This window comes from Leptodactylus fuscus, chromosome 3 (genome assembly GCF_031893055.1).
Source record: "Leptodactylus fuscus isolate aLepFus1 chromosome 3, aLepFus1.hap2, whole genome shotgun sequence".
Lineage (NCBI taxonomy): Eukaryota > Metazoa > Chordata > Amphibia > Anura > Leptodactylidae > Leptodactylus > Leptodactylus fuscus.
This window is the reverse complement of record NC_134267.1, coordinates 146683989-146710291: the sequence shown is the minus strand read 5'-3', so window position 1 is coordinate 146710291 and position 26303 is coordinate 146683989. Positions and strand designations below refer to the sequence as shown.

General features: G+C 42.1%; 1 protein-coding gene across 1 annotated transcript; it reads left to right on the top strand.

The window, feature by feature from the left end:
* The first annotated feature begins 4881 nt into the window (after positions 1 to 4881).
* Positions 4882 to 22956, top strand: EIF4E2 (eukaryotic translation initiation factor 4E family member 2). Its single transcript, XM_075268496.1, has 7 exons — positions 4882 to 4967; positions 6712 to 6826; positions 7885 to 8019; positions 11977 to 12081; positions 13999 to 14151; positions 17972 to 18108; positions 22244 to 22956. Exons 1-7 carry the CDS (start codon positions 4948 to 4950, stop codon positions 22281 to 22283), a joined length of 705 nt encoding a protein of 234 aa, XP_075124597.1. The 5' UTR covers positions 4882 to 4947; the 3' UTR covers positions 22284 to 22956.
* Positions 22957 to 26303: the final 3347 nt, after the last annotated feature.

Sequence of the window (26303 nt, the reverse complement as noted above, 5' to 3'; positions counted from 1 at the left end):
GTGCCCCTCGTCAGTAACACAAGGGGACGTGGACGTGGAAATCCAGCTGGGCATCCAGTCCACAGTACCTCGACTCCAATTATATACTTGAGAAGTGCAGCCAGCAGTGCCACAACATCAAGCGGGGTGCAGGGTGTAGTGCTGCCAGCACACAATTTATTCGTCCTCCTCCAACACCATCTTCTCCGTAATTTAATACTTAAGAAACCCCATTAATGTTTTAGGACTCCTCCCCAAGGGCCTGAAGATTAATGTTTTAGGGCTCCCCCCCCCCCAAGGGCCTGAAAAGTAATGTTTTAGGGCCCCCCCCCCCCCCCCCAAGGATCTGAAATCTAAGTTTTTTACGGGTCACCCAAACGGCATAAAACTCTGCTACTACAAGGTTCAATTCAACCAAAGGACCTAAAACTGCTGCTATAAGGCTCAATTCACCCAAAGGGCCTAAAACTCTGCTGCTGCAAGGCTCAACTCAATTTAAGGGCCTAAAACTCTGCTGCTACAAGGCTCAACTCAATTTAAGGGCCTAAAACTGCTGCTACAAGGCTCAACTCAACTTCAGGGCCAAAAACTGCTGCTGCTACAAGACTCAAATCAATTTAAGGGCCTAAAACTGCTGCTACAAGGTTCAACTCAATTTAAGGGCCTAAAACTGCTGCTACAAGGCTCAACTCAATTTAAAGGCCTAATACTCTGCTAGTGCAAGGCTCAACTCACCCCAAGGGCCAAAAACACTGCTGGTGCAAGGCTCAACTCACCTCAAGGGCCAAAAACACTGCTGGTGCAAGGCTCAACTCACCCCAAGAGCCAAAAACACTGCTGCTTCAAGGCTCAACTCACCCCAAGAGCCAAAAACACTGCTGTTGCAAAGCTCAACTCACCTCAAGGGGCAAAAACACTGCTGGTGCATGGCTCAACTCACCTCAAGAGCCAAAAACACTGCTAGTGCAAGGCTCAATTCACCCCAAGAGACAAAACACTGCTGGTGCAAGGCTCTACTCACCCCAAGAGCCAAAACACTGCTGGTGCATGGCTCAACTCACCTCAAGAGCCAAAAACACTGCTAGTGCAAGGCTCAATTCACCCCAAGGGCCAAAAACACTGCTGGTGCAACGCTCAACTCACCCCAAGAGCCAAAACACTGCTGGTGCAAGGCTCTACTCACCCCAAGGGCCAAAAACACTGCTGGTGCAAGGCTCAACTCACCCCAAGGGCCAAAATCACTGCTGGTACAAGGCTCAACTCACCTCAAGAGCCAAAAACACTGCTAGTGCAAGGCTCAATTCACCCCAAGAGACAAAACACTGCTGGTGCAAGGCTCTACTCACCCCAAGGGCCAAAAACACTGCTGGTGCAACGCTCAACTCACCCCAAGAGCCAAAACACTGCTGGTGCAAGGCTCTACTCACCCCAAGGGCCAAAATCACTGCTGGTACAAGGCTCAACTCACCTCAAGGGCCAAAAACACAACTGGTGCAAGGCTCAACTCACCCAAAGGGCCAAAAAGTAAATCTCTGTTGGTTAAAGGCTCAACTCACCCAAAGGGCCTAACATTTTGCTGGTGCAATGCTCAACTCAATTAAAGGTGCAACGTTTAGATGGCTTCTTTCCAAACCGAGGGTGATTCCTTTCGGTAAGATGTGATGGCTGTTTCCAGCCCTGATTATCCTGGTTGATCTTGTTCAGTAATAAGGCCAGCTCAGCATGAGCATCTTGTACGTTAGGTTGTCCATGCCCACTACTGTGCATGAAGACTCGATCACAGTATATATTCTTATTTTTCTCCAATTCAATCTCTGAATGAACTGCTCTGAAAGATGGCCTAGGCACTGCTGCAATGGCAATCACTGGGTTTTCCTGTTCTGGTTCCAAAGAATCTTGTGTCTTTCTTGAAGAAGAGACAATCTTAGGCTGACTGTTGGTTGCTTGTGCTGCAGCATTTGGAGTTGGGTCTGTCAGCCTTGTGATGAACTCCTCACACACACACGCATCCACAATGACAGTTAAGAGTGGGTACTGTTGGATTTCCCATTGCCTATTCCATCTGTGGATGTCATGGGCAACGTGATTTAAAGGGAATGCTTGGTAATGTTTCTTTAGCTTAAAATTTGGGTTTCTGTCCATACAATTGTGGAGGAAAGAAGGTTTCCAGGTATTTTTCCACTTTCATAGAGGTTTTTTTGAGTGTGGAAAGTGTCTAGTTGATAGGCTGTGATGGTGTGGTAAAACTGTGACTTGGGCGTGTTAGATGCCCTCAGGCATGCTTCCCCTGCTGTCCCAGTTGCAATCCAGAGGTGTTGTCAATATTTGCTGAGGTGTCATAGTGGACTTGGTGACCCTCCTGAGTCGAATAGTTGTTTCCCCTGAAACAAAGCTTTTTTTCCCCATAGACTATAATGGGATTCGATATTCGTTCGAATAGTAGAATATTGAGGGGCTACTTGAATCGAATATCGAATATTTCACTGTTCACTCATCTCTAATTATTATTATTATTATTATTATTATTATTATTATTAAGAGTAGATCATCCAATTATTAATGTTAGCCTTTAAGCAGGGCAGCTTTAATCATCAGGCAAACTGTGCAGATGCATAGGGGCCCCTTAAGCCTATGAGGCCCAATTGCAACCAGGCCCCTAAGACAGAAGGCCCCCTGCCACATTACTCCTTCTGCTGTGGTGAGTTGTTCCTGCAGAGGGCTCATGCCCCAGCCAGCTGTGCGTCTCTTCTAATGCTATGCTGACTCCTGCTCTATGGTACTGCTTGCTCTTTGCAGGAAGAAAAGATATGAATGAAATTCACTAGAAACTGGACTGGAAGTGTTGTGGGGGCACTTTTATCTATGTGGGGGTGAGAACTGGAGTAGATGTGATGTGAGGACCCTATTGCCTTTGTAGGAGTGAGGTGGTGAGAACTTTTACTTGTGCGGGGCACTAATATCTATATGAGGGGCACTATGAGGGGATTACCTGTGGGGGATATTTAGGACACTATTACCTATGCGGGGTAGATTATTAGGGGCTATTACCTGTAGAGGGGACACTAATAGAGCACTGTTACCTATGTTGTGGGCCAGTGTCACACTGTTATGTCTAGGGCCCACTAGTGCAGTTGTTTCTAGGGGCCCACTGCCAGGGCCCCTGCAGATCAGCTGTACCGAGACAGCATGGCTACAGGTAATAACAATGCCATGTTCATAGCTCCCAAATGTCCCAGATACGGTGGGACAGTCCCGATTTTACACTGCGTTCCCATTGTCCTAGATAAGCTTATGGTTTGTCCTGCTATGCCCTTGAAGTATTGTGCTGTTAACAAACTTTGCCCCTTTCCACTGGCTCTTATCTCACGGTAGGGTAAAGGCTAAATGGTATATGCTAACACCTAGTGGACTAAAGGACCTTTGATGACGTCATGACCATTTGATCAGACTCTTGTGTGGGCGGAGCTATTCTGATACTACAGGACAATGTTAGGGCCCCTTCACACGGAGTTTACGCTCCGTGTATTCTGTATACGCTCTGTGTATTCTGTCCATTTTACACCTGTAAAAATACACGTGTAAAATGTAGTTAGCCATTGAGTTCAATGGCATTTTCGTATAACGCCTGTCTGTGCGTGCGCAAAAAGACGCGCGTTATACGAAAAAGCCATTAAACTCAATGGCTAACTACATTTTACACGTGTATTTTTACACGTGTAAAATGGACAGAATACAAGAAGCGTAAACTCTGTGTGAAGGGGCTCTTATTCAGAAAGGAAGCTGCTGAGAACGGAGACTAATGGAAGGTAAGGAGGAGAGAAGAGACAGCATGAGTGAACAAGAGGGGGGAACTGAAGGTAGACGAAGTGGGCAATTAAACTGGGAGCAGATAAAAGGGGACATTAAACTGGTGTCAGATAAAGGAGGGACATTAAGCTGGTGTCAGATGAAGGGGGACATTAAATTGGGTACACATGGAGGGGCATATTAAATTGGTGACAGATGACTCCTGACCAAATTCCTGACCAAAAAGCTCAGTGTGAACTCAGCCCAATTCAACTCACCACCCACCCAATCATACTTACCTGTCTGAAAGTGTCAGCATGCGCTGTTGCATTGGCCCAGAAGGAAGTGATGTCCTTTGCCCAGAAGATTCGGAAAGGAAGACAGGTAAGTATGATGGGCTGGGGGTTTGAATAGGTTACGTTCCATTTCTAGATCATCATAGGAAAATCTGAAAAAGTGCCTGGTGTGGTCATTGTATGGAGTTACTAAGAAGGCACTTTACTGTTTGAGTGCCATAAGGGGCATTATACTATGTAGGGGCCACAGACAGGGCATAACAATTTGTGCAGGTCATGTTTATTTAATTCATGGTGATATGGTCCCACGTATGAAACCTTTCCAATGGGCCCACCAATGTGTTAAAATGGCCCTTGTATAATAGCACAAATGATATGATAACCTTAGTCAGCAAGTCATTAGTATTACAGTGATACAACATTTATATAGCTTTTTATAGAGTTTTCTACTTTTGGGAAATAACAGCTCTTTATTTTTACACATTTTATTACCACTTACTTCAAACCCACATTTTGGCTTTTTTTTGTCCACTATGCTTTATTAGACTTTATGAGATTTTTTTCTGGGATGGATTGTAGCTTTCACTGATGTCATTCTGGGGCAAACCTTTGAAGTCAAAGTACTGTGAGTGTAAGGCAGCCTATTTGCTTGGTCACCAGAGGAGGGTCACTAAAATACAGTATTTCTACAATGAGAATGAGGTGGAGGTGTAATATTTGCCACACTCAACATGGCCGCTAGTTCTTGTCGTTGTTCACACCGTAAATTAGTCCGGATAGAAATAGCTTTGGCTTTAGAGTTCCGTATGTTGCAGGAAGCGACGGCCGGCGTGCGGAGGAATGTTATTGTGGAAGCGGAAGTGGCGGGGAGAGGAGCTCGGAGACGATGAACAACAAATTTGATGCGTGAGTGCGGGTCTTGTGCACTGACATAGTTATGGACGGCGGCACAAAGTGGTCGCTCCGGGGTGGACATATGTGTGACCGGAAGTAGCCAGTGTGCTGTAACCGCGGTCTGCGGAGGATTTGTGCTATGTTCTGCAGATGTATGAGGGGTCTTACAGTGTGTGTCCTGATTGAGGCTTGTAACAGGGCGACTATACACCTGGCTGCTGCATACTGTCTCTGCATAGATTACAATTGTTCATGAAGACTCTGCAGATCAGGAGCCCAGTGTTTGGCCAGTAACTGGCCTATGTATCACAACATTACTCATGCACAGATTTTGTACTAAAATGGGAATAGTCACCATTGGAAATAGTTGTGATCATAACCCAAATGCTTATAGCATAGCTCCATGAATCATGATGGCACATGATTATTAATACATTGGTTACTGTGAATGAATTTGCAGTAAAAAGCAATAAATTCAGTGTACAATAATATAAAAGAAAACTGGGTAGGTTTGCTGAGGCACATCTGGCTTTTCCCGTAAAGGGAGTCTGTCAGGTACAAAATCCCTCCCAAAGTACTACTAACAATGCCATGTGGTGGCCTCTATTAGCATCCGAAACCAGTGAAGCAATGCATCGTTTTATGGATATGCAAAACAGCTGGCCAGTGGCGGAGCTTGACTTGGGAGATGTAACCACAGGCAGCCACGATCCAGGCAGAGACTGTAAATATCCGAGTACAAGTACAGCCAGGGTGGAGCAAAATATCCGGAGGAAGAATCAACTCGTCCCTACATGTACCCTAGCCACAGTACATAGAGGATAATCCAAGAATTGTGCAGTGTCACCTGCCTTCAAAACTATAGCATGCATGTAGATGTGCTACAAAGCCTGCAATTCACACTACTATTATGTACAAAATACGTCCATGATTACGTCACGGCCCAATGTGTTCCCTCTTTTAGTTTTTGAAGTTCATCAGGGGACCAAAATTAAGAAAATATCCCTAGTTAGATAAAGACTTAGAATAGGGGCCACTATTGGATTTTCCGGTGCACTGTTGGCTTTCAATTGCACATTGAGGACATGAAAGGTCCTCTTTAAATGATGGAAAGAACTGGACTTGTTGGAGGTGGTAAAAGGTCCTCTTTAACCCCTTCCCGACATCTGCCATAATAGTACGGCGGTTGCTGCCGCTTTTGTTGCAGGGTAATCTATAGCGGAGAGGCGGAACTAATGCCCGCGATCAAAGTTTAAATCGCCCCCCTTTCCCTAGAATAAGTATAAAACTAAATACACAATAGGTATCCCTGTGCCTGAAAATGTCCAGTCTTCTAAAAATATATTTCCTGTACAGTGAATGCAGTAGCAGGGAAAAAAAAACCAAAAGTGCCAAATCGCCTTCACCTTTGATTTAAATATTAATAAAAATTGATCAAAGCACTAGACATTCCCCAGACTGGTCTAACAAAAAGAACACCTAGCCCTGTTAAAAAAAAATATGCCCTGCGGATTGAACGCTGTAAAAATGAAGCCCAGAAGAAAGTCGCTCAAATGCACTTTTTCTCCAATTCTACTCCATTTTGAATATTTTTCCAGCTTCCCAGTACAGAAGAATAAATGGGAAAAAAGTTAAGGGGTTGGGAGAAGGGGAGTCCAAAAAAGTAGAAAAATGGCACCAGCGGAAAGGGGTTAACCTGTATAAAGTATGCCTTCTGTATTAATACTAACCTGTGACTATGCTGTTTTGTGTGTAGTCTGAAGGATGATGACAGTGGAGATCATGATCAAAATGAGGAGAACGGCACACAGAAAGACAGTGAGAAGGAAAAAAGCGACAAGGACAAGAATCAGAGTTCGTGCAGGAAGAAGGTAGGACATATTCTGCTCTTCCTTGTCTTGACACAGTGCACTAGGTGATTGTTGTCAACTACTGAAGGGGAAAAAATAATGATTAAACATACTTCCTTTTGGGACAGTGGTGGGAGGCCGGCAACAGTGACTTCATATTCTAGCGATATGACATCACTTTCTATGACAGGAAAACCCCTTTAATTATCAGTTGGATTGCTGTTGTTTCCCAAGAAAGTGGTAATTGTTCCATTTCCTTGTGTTCTTGTGAAACAATACAGTTGTTGAGTTATTGGGGGAGCAGTTGCCAATATTTTTTTTGCTTAACAACTAATGAAAGGGATTCTATCATTAGAATCCATTTTTTAACTAAGCACACGTAGGAATAGTTTTACGAAAGGCTATTCTTCTCTAACCTTTATTATTCTGATCCGCGCCACCGTTCCTGAGAAATATCTTTTTTCTTCCATACGTAAATGAGTTTTCAGACAGCACTTGGGGCATTCCCCTACGCAGAAACAGCATTGGGGGCGCCTCCTGTACTGTCTGAAAACTGTGGGGAGATGCCTCCATCTTCTTCTCCAGACTGCCTCTTCTCTCTCTCCCATCACATCTTCATCCAAAAGCGCCGACTGCGCATGTCCGTCAACCATTTTCCTGTGGCCTCTCCCGTTCGACCACATGAAAGTGGTCAACAGACATGTGCAGTCGGTGCTTTTGGATGAAGACGTGATGGGAGAGAGAGAAGAGGTGGCTCGGAGAAGAAGACGGTGGTGTCGCTGGAGAGTTTTCAGACAGTACAGGGGAACACCCCCTGTGCTGTCTGAATACTCATTTACATATGGAAGAAAGAAGAAATTTCTCAGAAACTGTGGTGCAGATCAGAATTATAGTGGTAAGAGAAGAATAACTTTTCTTAAGGCTATTCCTATATGTACTTAGTTAAAAAACAGATTCTAATGATAGAACAAAACATTGTTTGTACAGATCCAGTTATGGATAACAGAAAATGATGTAAGTATAATTTTGTAGACGGACAATTCTCAGTATTATATGTATTATGTCTCCTGTATTCACAGACGGTTGTGCCAGGACCTGCAGAGCACCCACTACAGTACAACTATACGTTTTGGTATTCCCGCAGAACTCCAGGAAGACCAACAAGCTCTCAGAGCTATGAACAGAACATCAAGCAGATTGGTACCTTTGCCTCTGTGAGTGCCTGCTAAATGTTACTACCTAGGTTAAGTTTTATTTACTTTTTAGAAAATATTTCTCATTATGGTTCAATAAACTTTTGGAAGATTAGAAAAAATGGCTGTTCCCCCCCCCCCCTAAGTGAAGGTTGTCTGTGGTAGTAGCTGAGCTGAGCTTAAAAGGGTTGCCCAGGGGTTGAGAAAAATCTAAAAATAAACCCCAAAAAACTTAAAAAAACAAAACATACTTGCCCCTGATGCTCCAGTGTCTCCCAGCATGGCCTGGTACTGCTGCTCAGGAGCTTTCTTCCTGCAGTAGTCATTGCATGTGATCACTGAGCCCAATCAACGGCCTAAGGAAAGGGACCCTGAACATCACAGCCACGAGGACTTCCCCACTCGAAAATCCGAAAATTATCTTAGACAACCTCTTGAAATATCAGACACGACCCTTAAGGAAGTGTGGGGCTGTTTCTGAAACAAGGCAGCTATGTCAATCATGTCCAATCCTTTTAATAAAGTCAGCGAATTGTGCATTTGGGTCAACCTTCCTCGTATTATGGGTTACGCTACCTCAAGCTTGGCTAAGAATTTTGATAAATAATGAAATGTAATACCACAATATTTAAAGTACCGGTATATTAAAAATATACAAATACGTGCAATTTTTTGGTTCAATTTATGTACAAGGTACTGTATTTTTCAGACTAAGACGCACTTTTTTTCCCCAAAATTTGGGGGGAAAAGAAGGGCGTGTCTTATAGTCCGAATGTGGCCGCCCGGCATCCACTGTAATAGAGAAGCGGATGCCTGGGAGGGTTAGACGCCGGCACAGGTGCCGGGGCCTGCGACATCGCTACGCTCCTGCAGGAAGCCAGCAGCGGCAGGAGCGATGCTGCTATTCCGCTCCTCCGTCCCCCCCAGAATAGCAGCTCCTGCAGGAGCGTAGCGATGTCGCAGGCCCCGGCACCTGTGCCAGCGTCTAACCCTCCCCGGCATCCGCCTCTCTATTACAGGGGTCTGTATTGGCGGCACCTTCCCCCAAAATGTAAACTATCCAGTCAGAAAGCGTCTATTGCGCTGTACTGTGAGAGCGGTGAGGAACGCCCCCTCCCTCTCACAGTACTCGTCCATAGACGAGTACTGGGGGGCATTCCTCACCGCTCAGCGTCATCACTGGACGGTAAGCAACGCCCCCTCTCACAGTAGAGCGCTATAGACGTTGCTGTAAGGAAAGGCTTTCCTTACTGACTGTAAGAAACGCCCTTCTGACAGTGAAGAGCTACGGTACTGGCACCGATAGCTTTTCACCGGGGGCACAGAAAGGGAAAGCTGATAGTGTGCTGAATTCAGCGCACTGTCTGCTTTCTAGCTGTGTATTAAACCGCATGTCCCCAAAATGGTGAAAGGTCCTCTTTAAATAGGGAATGGCCATATGCAGAAGAAGGGGGTGAGGCATAAAAATGTAGTCCGGTCTTTTGTAGGAGTTGTGGACATGTGAGTAAAAAGAGAAGTCCTTCATGTCAGGATGAAGAATGCACCAGGCATCGCACAGCAGCATGGAGTGTAGGGTTTTGGGTTCGGCCATTGGAGGAATATAGCAAGGGATTAATAGCACGATCACCAGAAAGGAGGAGATGACCGCGAGTGAAGGATTGCATAGTGGTGAGTGTGGAGGGTAAGAAGGGGACTTGACCAGAGTTGGGGGAGTATATGTTATCTATCGTGTAAGTGGTACAATGAATTATTATGAACAGGTAACGGGCATGGGGATCTACTATCTTGACAGGGAGATTTTTAGAGAAGAAGAGAGCAACCCCCTTTGTCTTCCCTGTTGGGCAGCTGCACTGGTACCTCAAGGGGTGCTGGTGTGTTCAGGCCCCTTGACATTGAAAAAGGAGATAGTAATGATCACCATTGGAAGGGGGCGATTGGATGTGTGAAAGTCAAGGACTTAAAGGGGCTCTATCATTGGGAAAAGTCATTTTTAATTAAGTACATACTTGCATAGGCTTTAGAAATGCTATTTCACACCTACCTTTTGTATGTTAATCGCCTCAGTGGTTTTTGAATAAGTCAGTTTTTATTCATATGCTAATTTGCTTCATAAGCATGGAAAAAAACAGCAGTACTCTAAGAAGTCAAAGACATAGAGCATAACATAAAGAGCCATACAGTGCAATAACTGGGGGTTACTTGGAATGTGATCTTTTAGCTGGGAGGGGGTCTCTGTCTTGAACAGGTCGCTGTTTGCGGCGAGAGCATTGAGGGCATGGTGAGCCTTGAAGGCGATCACTGTCAGTGGCACTGGAGATAAGGCGAAGGTCAGCAACCTTAGGGTTGTTCAAAACAAGCTCCCAGCAAGGACAGCAAATCCAGCTCTTATAGAAATGAAGGCAGGTTCTCAGGGGAGGCAAATGTCAACATCTTGTCTTGGGAACCCCCATTGGTGTTGAATGGAGAATGAGCAGCAGAGATCTCTGTGGTTGTTTGGTGCAGGGTATAGCGGGAAAAATCTGGGAAGTGAGAGAGCCAGGCCCCACCGAATTCGATGATCTTGAGCACCCTAGCTTTCTGCATGATTTCCCCCTTCAGGGCATAATAATGAACTCTGCGTATGACATAATGTGGTTTGGCTGGGTCCAAACTCCATGATGTAAAGCCAGGAGTGGATTGAGCAGAAGGTAGAGTATAAGAACTTCCTATTTCCCATTCCATTTTTAGCCATTCTTAGCTTTGACTCAAAAAATAGCAAGATCTGCAGCAAAAAAAGCTGCATTTCTGCAACTTGGGGCCTCAGCCTAATATAGCAAAGAAATATATGAGAAAAGCCTAAGTGACCATAATATAAGAGATCCAGGAACGCTGTGTTGCAAATCCAGGTTATGATGCAGCTGAAAAGATTCCTTGCATTACATTTTGGTCCAAGATCACATGCTGTAATTGGGCTAACTTTTACAAAAAGTTAGTGACCATTTCACTACCTCCACCCATTTTAGTTCTTAGCATCTGTTAATAGCTGCTACGTCACTGATTCTGCCACAGTTGGAATTTTTTCTTTAGCCTCCACCTTTCCTCAGAAACAAGTGCAGTTAATTTTGGTGTCAGATGTGCTATTTAGGGTCTGTAATATCAGAAGGGCAATGTCATGCAAGGGGGTGTGATTTAGAGCTTAAATCATAGTCAGCCAGTATCAGCTCTCAGAATCACACCCCTTGCCTGCTCCTGCCTGACACCACCCATCTGATAGTACAGAGCCTAAATAGTATATGAGGGACCAAAACTACTAGCAGTGACTGCCTGGGAACGGTGGGGGCTAGAGAAAATATTCTGATTCTGCCAGAATCAGTGGAGCAGCAACTTTTATGCTACTTTCACAATATCGTTGCCTCTCCGTTGTTCAGTCCATTGTGGGACCCTAACAATGGATTGACAGACCACTAAAACAGGTAACACATGGAGTCTGACAGACTCCATTGATGATTGACTGTCAGGTGTCCATAGTTAAAAGACTGAAAGCAGCTCTCCGTGCTTGACGTTCCTTCACCAATTTTCAGGTGGACATTATGTCGGACTCTCCACTGGAAACTCCTAAGCAGACAGTACAGAGCCTAAATAGCATATGAGACACCAGTGATTGCTTGGGAAGGGTGGGGGCTAGAAAAAAATTCAGTCTATGCCAGAATCAGTGGAGCAGCACCTAATACATGATGTAAAGACCTGCACTTGCTTTAAGTAGTCTACATAGACCCAATGACTTTTGTAGCACCCGTCTGTTTCTGTATCTTCTATTTACTTTAAGGGCAAGGAATCATGCATCTACCCTCGTTCTTAGGTTTGTTGAGACTTCCAGATATCTAGCACCATTTGATCATAATTTTATGACGTATCTTTTTTGACATGTCTGTAAACTTTATTTCTAGGCATAGACAAATCATTTAATTCTCTATTTGATGCCTCTATTTTGTTAACTAGGTGGAACAGTTCTGGAGGTTCTACAGCCACATGGTACGTCCCGGTGACCTGACTGGACACAGTGACTTTCATCTATTTAAGGAAGGGATCAAACCAATGTGGGAGGTGAGTTACTTTGGCGTTAAACAAAAGAAATACTAAATGAATAGTGCATATAAATATAAGAAATTTTGTAATAACTCTTAAAGGGGTTGTCTGGGATAAACTACGAATTAACCCCTAAACTAAACCCCCTCCACCCGCCTAACTTGTAATTTACTTCTATTAAAAAAAAAATGTATATTTACTAGAGATGAGCGAGTACTATTTGAAACGGCCGTTTTGAATTGCACACACCCATAGGAAAGAATGGAAGCGGCTGCATTTATTCATTCCTATGGGTGCGAGCTATTCGAAACTCCCGTTTCGAATAGTACTCGCTCATCTCTAATAATTACCTACATACCTGGGGTGGTCACCGAAACAGAACTTCACCAGTACTCTTTACACCCCCCCCCCCCCAACCCCTTGGCTCCTCCTCTTCTATTCTCTTGAAGCGTCCCCTGAGAGAGAGAGAGGAGGGAAATCAGTGACAGGGAGGTAATGTGGAAGGTACATAGGAAGTTACATGAGTAGGAAGCTAACATCATGTAAACTTATGCAGAAGATACCAGGAACTCCCACAGACACCTAGAAACACAGGTGTACTAAAGTATAGGTGTACTTTTAGCCCATTAATAACACTAACAGACTTTTTCTAAAAAAAAAAAATTGCCTTAAAACATTATTTCCTTTGCCACTTATTAAGCTGTTCTGCTCCTTATCTTTAGTCTGACTGCTTTGTTTACATGTCTCTGTATCTAGCTTGACTCATACAACTCTATGGAGCAGGGAGGTGCTGAGCTGAATTCTCCTGCTGGCTGGTTAATTGATTTATTGCCTCACTAGCATCTGCCCGTGGCTTCATCTGTGTGTTGTTGGCATCGATGAGCTGCCTGCTCTGGCGTTTCAGCATCTCTCAAGCTGGCCTACTGCTGAATTTGTTCCTCGTGCCGTACCTGTGATTGTTTCGGCATCTCAGCAGCTTGCTGGGACGCCATTTACCGAGCATGTTGGCATCGATGTTCCACCTGCTGTGGTGTTTCGGCTGCTCTAAGAGCTGTTTGATGCCTATCTTGCTCAATCCTCCTTAGCTTCACTTGAGGAGAAGTCTGTTGACTTCTGGCTACCTTTATAGCTCTCATTTTTTGAGAATTTTGGGACAAATTAGATTTTCGTTTTCCCAGCATGTTTAAAATTGGGAAACTGCCAATTTGGATTAAAGCTGTTTTCCCATCTTAGTGTCTCAGAACTCTGCCTACAGTGTCTTCTTCTCAATTCCTGTATTTTTCTCCTCCCTGTGGCTGAACACTTATGCAGATCAGATAATATGCTGATGCTTGTATAGAATGGACTCTGTGTTATCTGTGTGTTTACATAGAGATAACAGAGCAGCTTTACCAGCAAACTGCAATTAGCTGAATTGTCCTGCAGGCAAGAGCAGTTTAATATATTATATTAACATAAATTCATAACAGAAAGGTCAGAAAGTATCCTATGTGTTAATCCAGGTTGCAAACTATTTGTTGCAAATTTCATCCAAATCCATTCAGCCGTTATGCGATTGCGTAACAAACATCCAAGCACACAAACTTTCACATTTATAATATTAGTAAGATAAGATTTTGTGTTTATCAGCTTGTTCCGTACATAAAACTAGGAACAGCACAGTGTAAGAGCAGCAATTATATGAGTGTCTTTTTTTAATCCCCTCCTCTTCATAGACTAATATGTAGAAAGAAACTGCCTTAAAAATGGAGAAGTAAACTCATTTCTTTAATAAGAGTTATTACAAAGTTTCTTATTTTCACCTGTATTATTGATGTATGGAAATTCTTTATATCAGGAGATATGCTTTGAGATGTTCAGGCTGCTAATGGCTCTGGTGTCTTATACCTTGCCCACATCATACACCAAGTATGTCTTTTGTTTCCTCCTATCTAGGATGATGCAAATAAGAATGGAGGAAAGTGGATAATCCGACTGCGCAAAGGACTAGCTTCTCGCTGCTGGGAGAATCTCATTCTTGCGATGTTAGGGGAACAATTCATGGTTGGGGAGGAGATCTGTGGGGCTGTTGTCTCTGTTCGTTTCCAGGTGAGAACTTGCAGTTACGGTATGTGTGTGTGTGTATATATATATATATATATATATATATATATATATATATATATGGTACAGACCAAAAGTTTGGACACACCTTCTCATTCAAAGAGTTTTCTGTATTTGCATGACTATGAAAATTGTAGATTCACACTGAAGGCATCAAAACTATGAAATAACACATGTGGAATTATATACTTAACAAAAAATTGTGAAACAACTGAGAATATGTGTTATATTCTAGGTTCTTCAAAGTAGCCACCTTTTGCTTTGATTACTGCTTTGCACACTCTTGGCATTCTCTTGATGAACTTCAAGAGGTTGTCACCAGAAATGGTCTTCCAACAGTCTTGAAGGAGTTACCAGAGATGCTTAGCACTTGTTGGCCCTTTTGCCTTCACTCTGCGGTCCAGCTCACCCTAAACCATCTCGATTGGGTTCAGGTCTGGTTACTGTGGAGGCCAGGTCCTCTGGCGTAACACCCCATCACTCTCCTTCTTGGTCAAGTAGCCCTTACACATCCAGGAGGTGGGTTTGGGGTCATTGTCCTATTGAAAAATAAATGATGGTCCAACTAAACGCAAACTGGATGGAATAGCATGCCGCTGCAAGATGCTGTGGTAGCCATGCTGGTTCAGTATGCCTTCAATTTTGAATAAATCCTCAACAGTGTCACCAGCACAGCACCCCCACACCATCACACCTCCTCCTCCATGCTTCATGGTGGGAACCAGGCATGTAGAGACCATCCGTTCACCTTTTCTGCGATCTTTGGAACCAAAGATCTTAAATTTGGACTCATCAGACCAAAGCACAGATTTCCACTGGTCTAATGTCTATTCCTTGTGTTCTTTAGCCCAAACAAGTCTCTTCTGCTTGTTGCCTGTCCTTAGCAGCTATTTTACCATGAAGGCCTGCTGCACAAAGTCTCCTCTTAACAGTTGTTGTAGAGATGTGTCTGCTGCTACAACTCTGTGTGGCATTGACCTGGTCTCTAATCTGAGCTGCTGTTAACCTGCGATTTCTGAGGCTGGTGACTTGGATGAACTTATCCTCCGTAGTAGAGGTGACTCTTGGTCTTCCTTTCCTGGGGCGCTCCTCATGTGAGCCAGTTTCTTTGTAGCGCTTGATGGTTTTTGCAACTGCACTTGGGGACACTTTCAAAGTTTTCCCAATTTTTCGGACTGACTGACCTTCATTTCTTAAAGTAATGATGGCCACTCGTTTTTCTTTACTTAGCTGTTTTTTCTTGCCATAATACAAATTCTAACAGTCTATTCAGTAGGACTATCAGCTGTGTATCCACCTGACTTCTGCACAACACAACTGATGGTCCCAATCCCATTTTATAAGGCAAGAAATGCCACGTATTAAACCTGACAGGGCACACCTGTGAAGTTAAAACCATTTCCAGTGACTACCTCTTGAAGCTCATCAAGATAATACCAAGAGTGTGCAAAGCAGTAGTCAAAGCAAAAGGTGGCTACTTTGAAGAACCTAGAATATAAGACATATTTTCAGTTGTTTCACACTTTTTGTTAAGTATATAATTCCACATGTGTTATTTCATAGTTTTGATGCCTTCAGTGTGAATCTACAATTTTCATAGTCATGAAAATAGAGAAAACTCTTTGAATGAGAAGGTGTGTCCAAACTTTTGGTCTGTACTGTGTGTGTGTGTGTGTGTGTGTATATATATATATATATATATATATATATATATATATATATATATATATATATATATATATATATATATATGTTGCAAAATAATCATATATTATATGTTAGTAACTATCACAGAATAGGAAAAGAACTCATAACTTTTATTTAATAATACAATACAATAAAACACCTGTATAAACTCTTGCGTACCGATAATAAAATAAGTAACTGAGTAGAGGCCTCCTATATCTGATGATGTCCGCAGATTCAAGAAGAGGAAAACTGGTATCAACCATGTCCACAAGGACACCAGCAAATATACTGTAGGTTAAAGATATAAAGTAACTCCACACCTCCCCAGGAAGCCAGCATCACGTCACCGATTTGCCCCAATGACCAATTCATTGCTATCCCTCTTAACAATGAAGTGCGAATAGTTCATTTGGTGCACCCTCTTCTTTCTTGGCCATCTGTTGTACTCCTGAGCCTTGAGTGGTATTGGATGTTTATAAGTGGAACAACATATTGCATGCAACACAAATGTTAATATTAGATCATGTGTAAGGGCAATTTGAGATCCTGCATCTTCTGTAACTGCTATTTGTCCTTGAGAGAATATGGATTAGATTCACTGATATTGTATTCATGATAATGTCAGAGAACGTCATTTATAAATTATAAAAAAATAGTTTATTTGAAATTCATTTTTTAATTCCCATCTTCCAACTTTTTAATTTTTTCGTTCACAGTGCTGCATAAGAACTTATTTTTTGTAGGACAGATTGTACTTTTTTGTGGTACTATTTAAAGGAGTTGTCCGTGCCTAAGTACCGTAGTTTTTTTTTTCATACTGATGACCTGTCTTGACCCTGCACAGATCAACTATTCCCATAACATTTGTCTGCCACATGCTTCTAGTGGACAGGGAGCGTATGCCGCAGCATTCCATTCGAGTAATAGGAGTGGCGCAGCAGTCCCGTACACTGCATAGCGGTGGACCCAGGAAATTTAGAGTTTTAGATTGATACGATAGTACTGATTACCATATTCTGACACTTCTAACTTTTTTAGATTTCTTTATATGGGGATGTGTACTTTTTATTTATACTATATTAGGAAATATCAGATGCTTTCATTGCTTTTTAGTCAGATTTGATTCTCCCTCCCCACTTAGATGCTCAACTAACTTTAAAAATTTGTAGTTCAGGTTTATTTTTATAGTTGTATTTATTTATTTTTTCAGTTTCCCTAGAAAGCTTAAACCTGCTATTATTAGTTTGCTTGTTCCACAGACAGCAACACAACTTTATTGCAATGTATTTCAAAATGGCTATGTAACTATTGAGGATAGCTACAGGCAATGACTGAATAAGTAGCCTACACAAGGCTCCTGGCTGACATGGGGGCAGAACAGTGGAGATCCAGTGGTTATAGAACCCAAAATGCTGCTCAGCGGACGCCATATTTAAAGTGCTGACAATGTTCAATTATGATGTCAGGAGCTGGACTGAACTGGAGTAATGGACATAGACCATTTGCATCAGATTACAAAGCACAAACATAACTATGGTTAATTCATCTACCAGGTACATTGTGTATTTTAATAGTTTTGTGGTTGCTGATCTACCAACACCCGCTCTTTGCATCCTTTAATAGACACTGCTCCACTGATTCTGTTGCAGTTGGTATTTTTTCATTAGCCATGAAGAGAGCAATGAAAGTTGAGTTCCTGAGCAATCAGTCCAGTTAGTTCTGGTGCCTGATATGATGATTAGTCTTTGTACTGTCAGGTAGGTGGTTTAAGGGTCGGCGGGGGGTGTGATTCTGAGCTCTGACAATGTTCACCTATAGATTATATAGTGTCAGAGAGCTTCTCTGCTCTGCCTCAAGACATTTGATGACAGTACAGAGTCTTATCAGCATATCAGTCACCAAAACTAAGTGCTCGGGAACGATGGGAGCTACAGAAATTCCAACTGTGTCAGAACCAGGGGAGTGGCACTTACTAAAGGATGCAGAGAACTGGAGCTGGTGAAAGGGCCTCATTAAATCACAATATCTAAAGATAGTGAGGACTGCACTGTCAGTTATGTGACAAATCTGGTTATTTAGGTTTTGTTATAATGATGATTTAACACATTAATTTTAGGAAGACATCATCTCTATTTGGAATAAAACAGCAAGTGACCAAGCTACCACAGCTCGGATTCGGGATACTTTACGGAGAGTTCTGAATCTGCCTCCAAATACAGTGATGGAATATAAAACACACACAGACAGTATCAAGTACGTATAAAATAGCATGTACATCCTTAGTCTTTTATCTGAAAGTTAAAGTTCTAAAGTAAGTCTGGTAAAAAATAAAAAAAATGACCCAAAATATCATAGCCCTTAACTGAGTAAAATGTTTTTGTTTTTTTTTTAAGTAGTGAGGATTATACTATTTGTGGTGATTTTAGTTTAGAAGCACATTGTACTGTATATGATGTTAAAAACTCCCAAATTATTATGACAAATATGCTAATTTTACTCATTGCAATGCCGCATAAATAAATAGTTTTTAAAATTAGGACAAGGGAATAAATTTGTGTTAATCTTTATATTGTACACACAGGTGCAGTGTATATGTCTGTATAGCACACACAGACAGTAAGGTTGTAGCATTTGTTAATGTGACACTTGATGCATTAAATGCAGTGCAGTTAATTCATTGGGTGTCATGTTTACGTTTGCTACATGTGTATATTTCAATATATATGATTCACACAGTAAGTGTGTATATTGCATGGTACCTGTGTATAATATATATACTCTGTGGTTGAGAGTATACAAATATATGCATGTATATACACACACGTAAAAAATAAATATATATTTATATGTGTGTGTGTTACTACTTTAAGATATATTAAACATGCACATATATAATACACAAGGTAGTGCACTGTATATGCACACACTATCTACACAGCTTCAGTGTGTGTGGGTACAGTATATACATGTAAAGTTGAGTCTGGCTCTCCTCCTTCTCGCTTACACTGGGGGACACTGCACCATGTGGTATAGGCCTGGCCAGTAGGAGAATGAAAAGCTATCGTGAGTGGTGTGCTGCCTCCCCCTCTCCTCACAGTCCTCCCGTGGATCTGTGGGATCTTTTCTCTCCTCAGGGTACTTTTGCACCCTTCCAACCTTTTAGGTTTTTCCCTTTTGTCTTGGAAGGTCACTTTTCTTGTAACCATTATCTCCATCTGCAGGGCCTCCATGCTGGCTGTCCTGCTGGCAGTATTTTCTTCTTGTTGTCCGCTGGGAGAACATTGTCCTTTCTCCACCTCCATCCTTCGGCTTTCAGGGGTTTCCTCCCTTGTTGTTCTCAGGGCATAGCTTGCCATCTTTCTGCCTGGTACTTGAGCATCCATGTTCTCTTCCCTGCCTGGATGTTACCTGGCCATTTGGGTTTATTTCGCTTGTCCTGACTTTTTCCTTCATTCAGTAACTTTGTTCGCCGTCCGCTGAACCTGCCTGCTTCCTGGGCTTGCATCTTCCTAGGTCTCCGGTCTGCAGTCTGAAGGCCTATGGCTTAGGGGTTGGGCCCTGCCCTTCCGTGTGTCGTCTCTCTCTGAGAGCTATTGGAGCCTCTTGGGATGTTCTGCATCAGTTTTCTGCTGTCCAAGTCTGTAGGTTTCCTCCTGGGCTTCATTCTCACTTTTCTCTGTTTTCCCAGGTCTGTTCTGTCCTCCACCAATGCAGGTTGGGCCATGCGGTTCTGCACAGTTGCGCTCTGAATTGCTCGCATGGCTGTGTAATTCCCACCCTCTGGGACCTGCTTTAGGACAACCCAAGGTGCTGTTTCCCCCATTGAAATAAGCGAGAAAATGGGATTTTTTTTGTACTCGCTGTAAAATCCTTTTCTCGTTGTATTCACTGGGGGGCACAGATCACACCCTTGCTTTTTTCCTGTTGTTCCTGCCAGAGCTGTTTTGCTGCATTTTCGGGTATAAGACATGTTTGGTGTTTCTTGGTTCCATGCTCTTTTTTTCTCTTTGGTGCCTTTCTCCTACTTCTGGGGTACAAACTGACTAGCACTGTGTTTCTGGGAGGTATATAACCCAGAGGCAGAGCTGACAGCTTTTCATTCTCCTAGTGTCAGCCTCCTAGTGGCCAGGTCTATACCCCATGGTGCTGTGTCCCCCAGTTAATACAACGAGAAATGGATTTAATGGTGAGTACAAAAAATTCCATTATGTCTGTTAAGACTGGGGTCTTAGTATGCTCCTGATGCCCCCACTCTGTCTTTTATGTTAATGTTCTTCAGGTTTCTGGCATCACAGTTCCCGGACTGGTGAGAGAGCCAGAGACTTGTCCTCTTGTTCATCACTATAGTGTAGAGAGCCCTGCAGAGTGCATGACCTTACCGTATTAGTGGGGACCTTACCATTTTAGAGGAAATGGGTAGCAGGAGAATACAAGGATTATGTCTTGTTTCTTCTGTCCCTTTCCAGTCTTGATTATAATATGGGTACTTTGGGTGTTCTTGGGCCTGTTGTAATGAGAGCGTTGGTCTCCATGCAGTCTTCCACACCACCCATATTATAGTCCATAACTGGTTCCATTCCAAATTTTTCTATGCCAGCAATGCTATTGGATCCTAGCAGAGAGAAGATTTGATAAAATACAGATGTAAACGTGGGATAAAAGTAAGCTGTGCTCCTTGTGTAATTTTGTTTTTCCTGGTGTAGAAATATAAAGTCTAAAATCACTCAAAATGAAAGAAAATCCATGTTTGAAGAAAGTTTCCACCACGCTATGCACTCCTGTCACACTCACAAGGATTCATGAAGCTGAGATCTAGGTACCATATTTTGGACTATTTAGACAGCAGAAAAAAGGGGGAAATTTTTTTAAGTAGAAACTTCCATGGTGGTTCAAGAAAGTAGAAGAGTTACCGCTCCTGGCTGCTGGAGAGTAGTGCTGCCTTTCTTGGTGTCCTAATTCAGGGAATCTGGTTAATATTTTAGAATTATTAGAATATACTGTTACTATCTGCAGTTGTAAAGCCTACAGACTTCCTGTGAATAGAGCAGATGAATGGAGAATGGACATATAACAATAATGGGACTATTGTATCACTCTGTTATACAGTATTGTATAGAGACACAGATCTGCTCAGTAGTGCGCTTCTGCTGATGACTGAGGTCAGGCAATGGTTCTGGAGCCAGTGATCCGTCCATTATCATCTCCTTCCTCCCTCCTGCTCCATTCAATCTATTTGATTTTAGCATTACGGAAGCAGGGGCCATCTTAATGCAAACTATAGGAAGTAGGACTTTTTAAATTGCTAAATTGTGCATCTTACAATCCCAAAGTGTATTATAACTTGCAATGTGTTCTTACTAGATAGCACCTTTTCTGCTGTCCCTGTATGTACAGTGTAGTCATGATAAGAATATGCTTACCAGTGAATGTTTTTTTGTGTTTTTTATTTTCTTAAGATGACCAGACACATAAGATGAATGTTGGGCCTACCTGCCTGATATCAAATGTGAATGGGACCGCCTATATTTTCTCTAGCAGGGGATGTGAGGATGGATAAGTGTTGACTTTGTTGCCCGTTCTTTTTGTTCTCAAAGAAATAATCTGCTGCAAGGCGTATCTAACGTCTTTTTCCCCTTTTTACCATTCAGAACACATACATGTTTGGCCTGGCATGTACATGTATAGGGTGGGGAGTTGGAAGGGATTAGCTGTTGGCCATTCAAGTATGGTAAAGTGTATGGCCAACCGGAAATAATACAAGTAGGGGCCTGTGAGAGAACCGATCGGTGAGGCTTCACCAAGGAGTCTAGAAGCAGTTATGGAAGATGCCTCCTAGTCATGGGCTAAGCAGGGAAGATGTGTGAACTATGGTATTGACTGCAGAGAGAAAGAAGTGGTAATATGGACAGAGCTGAAGCTTTAAACTCGTTCCATATTACCTTTATATAAAGTGCATGCTTGGCTTATATGGTTATCCCATCAATACTCTACAAAATCAGATTTTTATTTTTTTTTTTCTACTTTTTTCTTATCTTTGGTTGCTCAGGGCCTGGGAAGAATTTCACGGCCTGGTGAGCAACAGCGGCCGCTGAGTGTATTCTCCCACTCCCCTGCATGCAGCGGTACGGCCTAATTTTAATTCTTCCCAAAAGTCACTTTTCTTTTTTTTTTTTGTCGATCATCTTTGGCAAGATGACATTTTTGTGTGACTGTGTCATTGTTTTGGGGAAAAAGAGAAGATTGTGGCTGTGTTTGATGTCCATTGACAACTGATAGAGCCAATGAGAGAGTTGAGTTTCCCTGAGATTTAAAACCCACGAGTTACCAGCTTTGCATTTACTACTTTGCTAATATTTACCCCTACCATATTGACTTTTTTCCATTGCAGGGACAAGACAAGTTTTCGTAACACAAAAATCGCGTTATGAGAGAAAATAGTCAACGTCTGTGCTGTCATTTTGCTGTGTCTGAATTCATCACTTCCACTTCTGGACAGTATTCTTGTGTTCTAGTGACATCACTAACCTATTCATTGACAAAGATCCTAGCAATTCTTGCCAAAAAAAGGCAATGAATTGTGCGACCCTTGTCATGGATATTTGTGAGAATGGCCTTCCTGTCACTTTGCTCCACCAGCCCTCACTTTATTTGTGACGCACAGCTGCCGCTTCATTTGGGAGGAAGAAAAGCACGAAAATGTTACGTTTCTTTAACACTTTTATTTGTGGTTTTATTTCTTGGGTTTTTTTTTTAAAGGGATGGCAGGTAATCGGCATGATTTTTTTTTTTTTTTTTTTTTTTATTGTTGACATGTAAATTGTGACCACTCCCATGTGGATGGAGTTAAATGCTTTCATTTCCTGACAAGCAAATTCTTTGCTCTCAAAATTTGCCTTGTAATGTTTCTTCAGCACTTTGTTAGTTTCCTTTCATGTTTTACGCAAAGGATTTTTTTCTGTGTATAATAGTGAACATTGTATAATCAGACCCATTACTGAGACATATGAATATTATTACAAGTATCGGTGTACAAGGAATTCATTTTAGCTGTCTGTATGTCAACTTCTCTGCTGCAGCTCCACTATTAAAACATTGGGTCTTTTGTCTGTTTTTATTTCGTTTTTTTTTTTTTTTTATATATATGTTTTTTTCCTCTTTGAGGCTAAGGCCTCATGGGACGACACGCAGCGCTAAAGCACTGCAGGAAAAACCGCGGCAGGAACACACTGCAGTTGTTCCTGCATTGCTTTGAACAGAAAGTTCACAGAGTTTTCCTCCACGGACTTTCTATTATCATTATATCTATGGCAATGCCGCCGGCGTTTCCGTAGATATGATTGACATGCTGTGATTTCCAAAACCGTGCCAGTTTGAAACGCAAAGTGGGCATAGGATTCGCATAAATCCCATCCACTTTGCAGATACTGTAAAATGCAGTGATCTTTCCCGCTGCGCTTCCGCCGCAGGAAAATCGAGACGTTTCCGACCCATGGGGCCCTGGCATAAGGGTTTTGTCCACACCTGGCATACGCTGCTATTTTCCAACTGCAATTCCAGGTAGGAAAATCTGTAACTTTTATGGTAGCAATAAAGCAGGAGATATCGTAACAAATCTGATCCACATGCAGTGAAAACCCTTCAGTGAAATTCACACATACATTGACCTAAAATGCAGATTTCAGGTATCTCTAAACAGATTTTCACCCCTTGGTGCATTCTGTAATAAACCCAGATGAGTTACAAACCTCATTGTTCGGTGGTTTGCTTGCGGCTGCAAATTTTCCACTGCACAAAATCCAAAGTGTATAAGTGCCAAGAAAGAGGCCTTTTCACACGTTTCTTTAGAATGGAAAAAACATTCTTCTTTTTTGTGACATTTTTGTTATTCATTCCAGTAAATGTATATATCAGTTGACAGCAGGGTGTTACGCTTCCCCTTGTCATTGGAGCACGTCTAAGAACGCTGTGATGTAGTCAGAAGTGATTGGTCAAGTTGGGACAAAGTTGTCTTCCAATAAACGTGAGAAGAATTACATTAGTAGAATCTCTAATCACAGTCACCCCTATGAAGCTTTTAATCCTTTCACTGCCAAACTTGTATGTATTTAAACAAAAAAAATCATAAAGTTGTGTCCTTTATCTTTCCTCTTAACTGAAAGCGGTATCCCATGAACATAACCGGCGTTTTACCGTCTTTGCAGCGGCCACACTGCAATTTCTAAAAATGTCAGTTTCCTTATAGGTATAATTGAACCACTTTCCCGCAGCAATTTTTTTTGAGCTTTAGCCTAAAGATATCCTAATGATATCCTAATATTAATTAATCCCCAACATTGGTCTGCAAAAGTTTTACTTTGATGTGGTCCATCTCATGCCACACATCTCCATGTGTTTCGATGCAAGAGGAAAGGTAAGGAAGGACACATCTGCCACAACTAGAACCAAAGGATAAACCATAATTGTTTTCTTAGCTCTTAAATGAGACTAGATGCCGTATTTCAGCTGCAGTACTTGTTTGAAGTCAGAAATTTTATATTCGCTTCACATTCAGTGCAAGCTTTACAAAAAATATTGTATGTTTATATATGTAAATAACCTTTATGACTTTCGAGTGCAACAACCATATTAGATGAGCTAAGTTATTTTTTTAATTTTCTTGTTTTACTTTGTGTCGCCATGTGCAGCTTTGTTCATCTTAAATCGTGCCTAACCTTTCAACAGACTTTGCATAAGTCAACAGTACAGTGTGTGCACATGAAGAATAACAATATTCCTAGCTATTATAGGGCTTGTATTCTGCTTATTAAAAAATGTAGTGCAAACTTAAGTCACATAATATCAGCAATGGGTACAAATAAAGCTTCAGTTGATAAAATAACCTAATTGAACTATACAGTCATATGGGTGAATAAAGTAAGTTTCTATTCTTCATTATAGTAGTTTTCCCCTCCACAGGTTCTATTTCCAGTTTTTAGTTGTCTTTCAGTTACTATTATGTTGTTTACGCGCTGCAATCAGAAAGTACACACGTAACTGCTCATCTAACACACAGAAGCATCAATGAGCAGCATTATTTAAGTTATTATGGTGGAGTACAGATGTGAAGCACTTGGATGAGATACAAAACTTACTGTTATCTGCAGCAGTCTCTGCCTGTATTTTTGTCATCTGTCTGAGGCTGGGTTCACATCTGTGTCTGGTATTCGTCCGCTTGCAAATAGTTATAAGAGAAAAATGGTTTGGTACAGAAAGAATTCCAAACGGTTACACAGCGGATGCCTGAATCAGTTTGTTTTGGTTTTTTTTAGACGGGTTAGGGGGGATTCACACCTGCGCCCGGTGTCCGCTTTGTGGGTTTCCGTCTTCTGCCCTAGAAACTGGACAGGAGATGGAAACCGGCAGTCAGTTTTCAAACCCATTCATTTGAATGGGTTTGCAAAGTATCCGCCCGTTAGCGTCTTCTGGTCTCCGTGGTGAAACCGTTGTTTTTTTTTTGTTGTTATTTTTTTAACCAGACACAAAGTTGGATATGCAGAACTTTGTGTCCGGTTAAAAAAAAAAAACAGTTTCGCTGCGGAGACCAGAAGACGCTCACGGGCAGACACTGATTGCTGGGTTTGTCTCCTGTCGGCAGAAGCCGGAAACCCACAAAGCGCGGAGACCGGGTGTAGGTGTGAATCCGCCCTCAGTTTGTAATCTGTCTTCCATAGACCTCAATGTTAAAAAAAACAAAAAAAACATGGAGTATGGAGACAAAGTCCTGCAAGTTCTACTTTTCCCTCCGCACAGAAAAGCTGAAACCAGATGGAAATGGTGGAAACTGATACATGTGGATTACTTTTAAAACCCAGTCAAATCAATGGGTTTTAATTCGGACAGTTTGAAATCAGTTTTTGAAGATTTGAAATACTGATTTCAAACGGATTTGCAAAGGCAGATGTGAACTGGACCTTATATAGTTCCTGTTTACTCCCCCGTATGCTTTCCATAGACATCTATTGTAGACTGCAAAATGACACCGCTGATCTTCTTTCTGTCTTGTTATATCTAGAGATGAGCGAGTACTGTTTGGATCAGCCGATCCGAACAGCACGCTCCATAGAAATGAATGGAAGCACCTGGTACTTCCGCTTTGACGGCGGCCGGCCGCTTAACCCCCCGCGTGCCAGCTACGTCCATTCATTTCTATGCGAGCATGCTGTTCGGATCGGCTGATCCGAACAGTACTCGCTCATCTCTAGTTATATCAAGTTGGAATTCATAGAGTCAAGGCTGAAAGTCAGTTTAGCAGGGATCAAACGAAGAAAACTGCCTGATTAGTCTAATAAGGCAAAAGTCACGCAATGCGGAAATGCAACATTTTTTTTGTTGCAGATTTTGCTGTGCTTTCTTTTTTTTATTTTAAACTAAATCAGGAGTGGCTTTAAAAGGTAGGGAAAATATAGAAG

What these genes read in the sequence shown, in the direction of transcription:
- EIF4E2 (XM_075268496.1), top strand. Translation starts at nt 4,948, where the DNA reads ATGAACAACAAATTTGATGC. An exon ending in ATGAACAACAAATTTGATGC is followed by an intron (nt 4,968 to 6,711) that starts GTGAGTGCGGGT and finishes TTTTGTGTGTAG; the next exon opens with TCTGAAGGATGATGACAGTG. An exon ending in ACACACACAGACAGTATCAA is followed by an intron (nt 18,109 to 22,243) that starts GTACGTATAAAA and finishes TTTCCATTGCAG; the next exon opens with GGACAAGACAAGTTTTCGTA.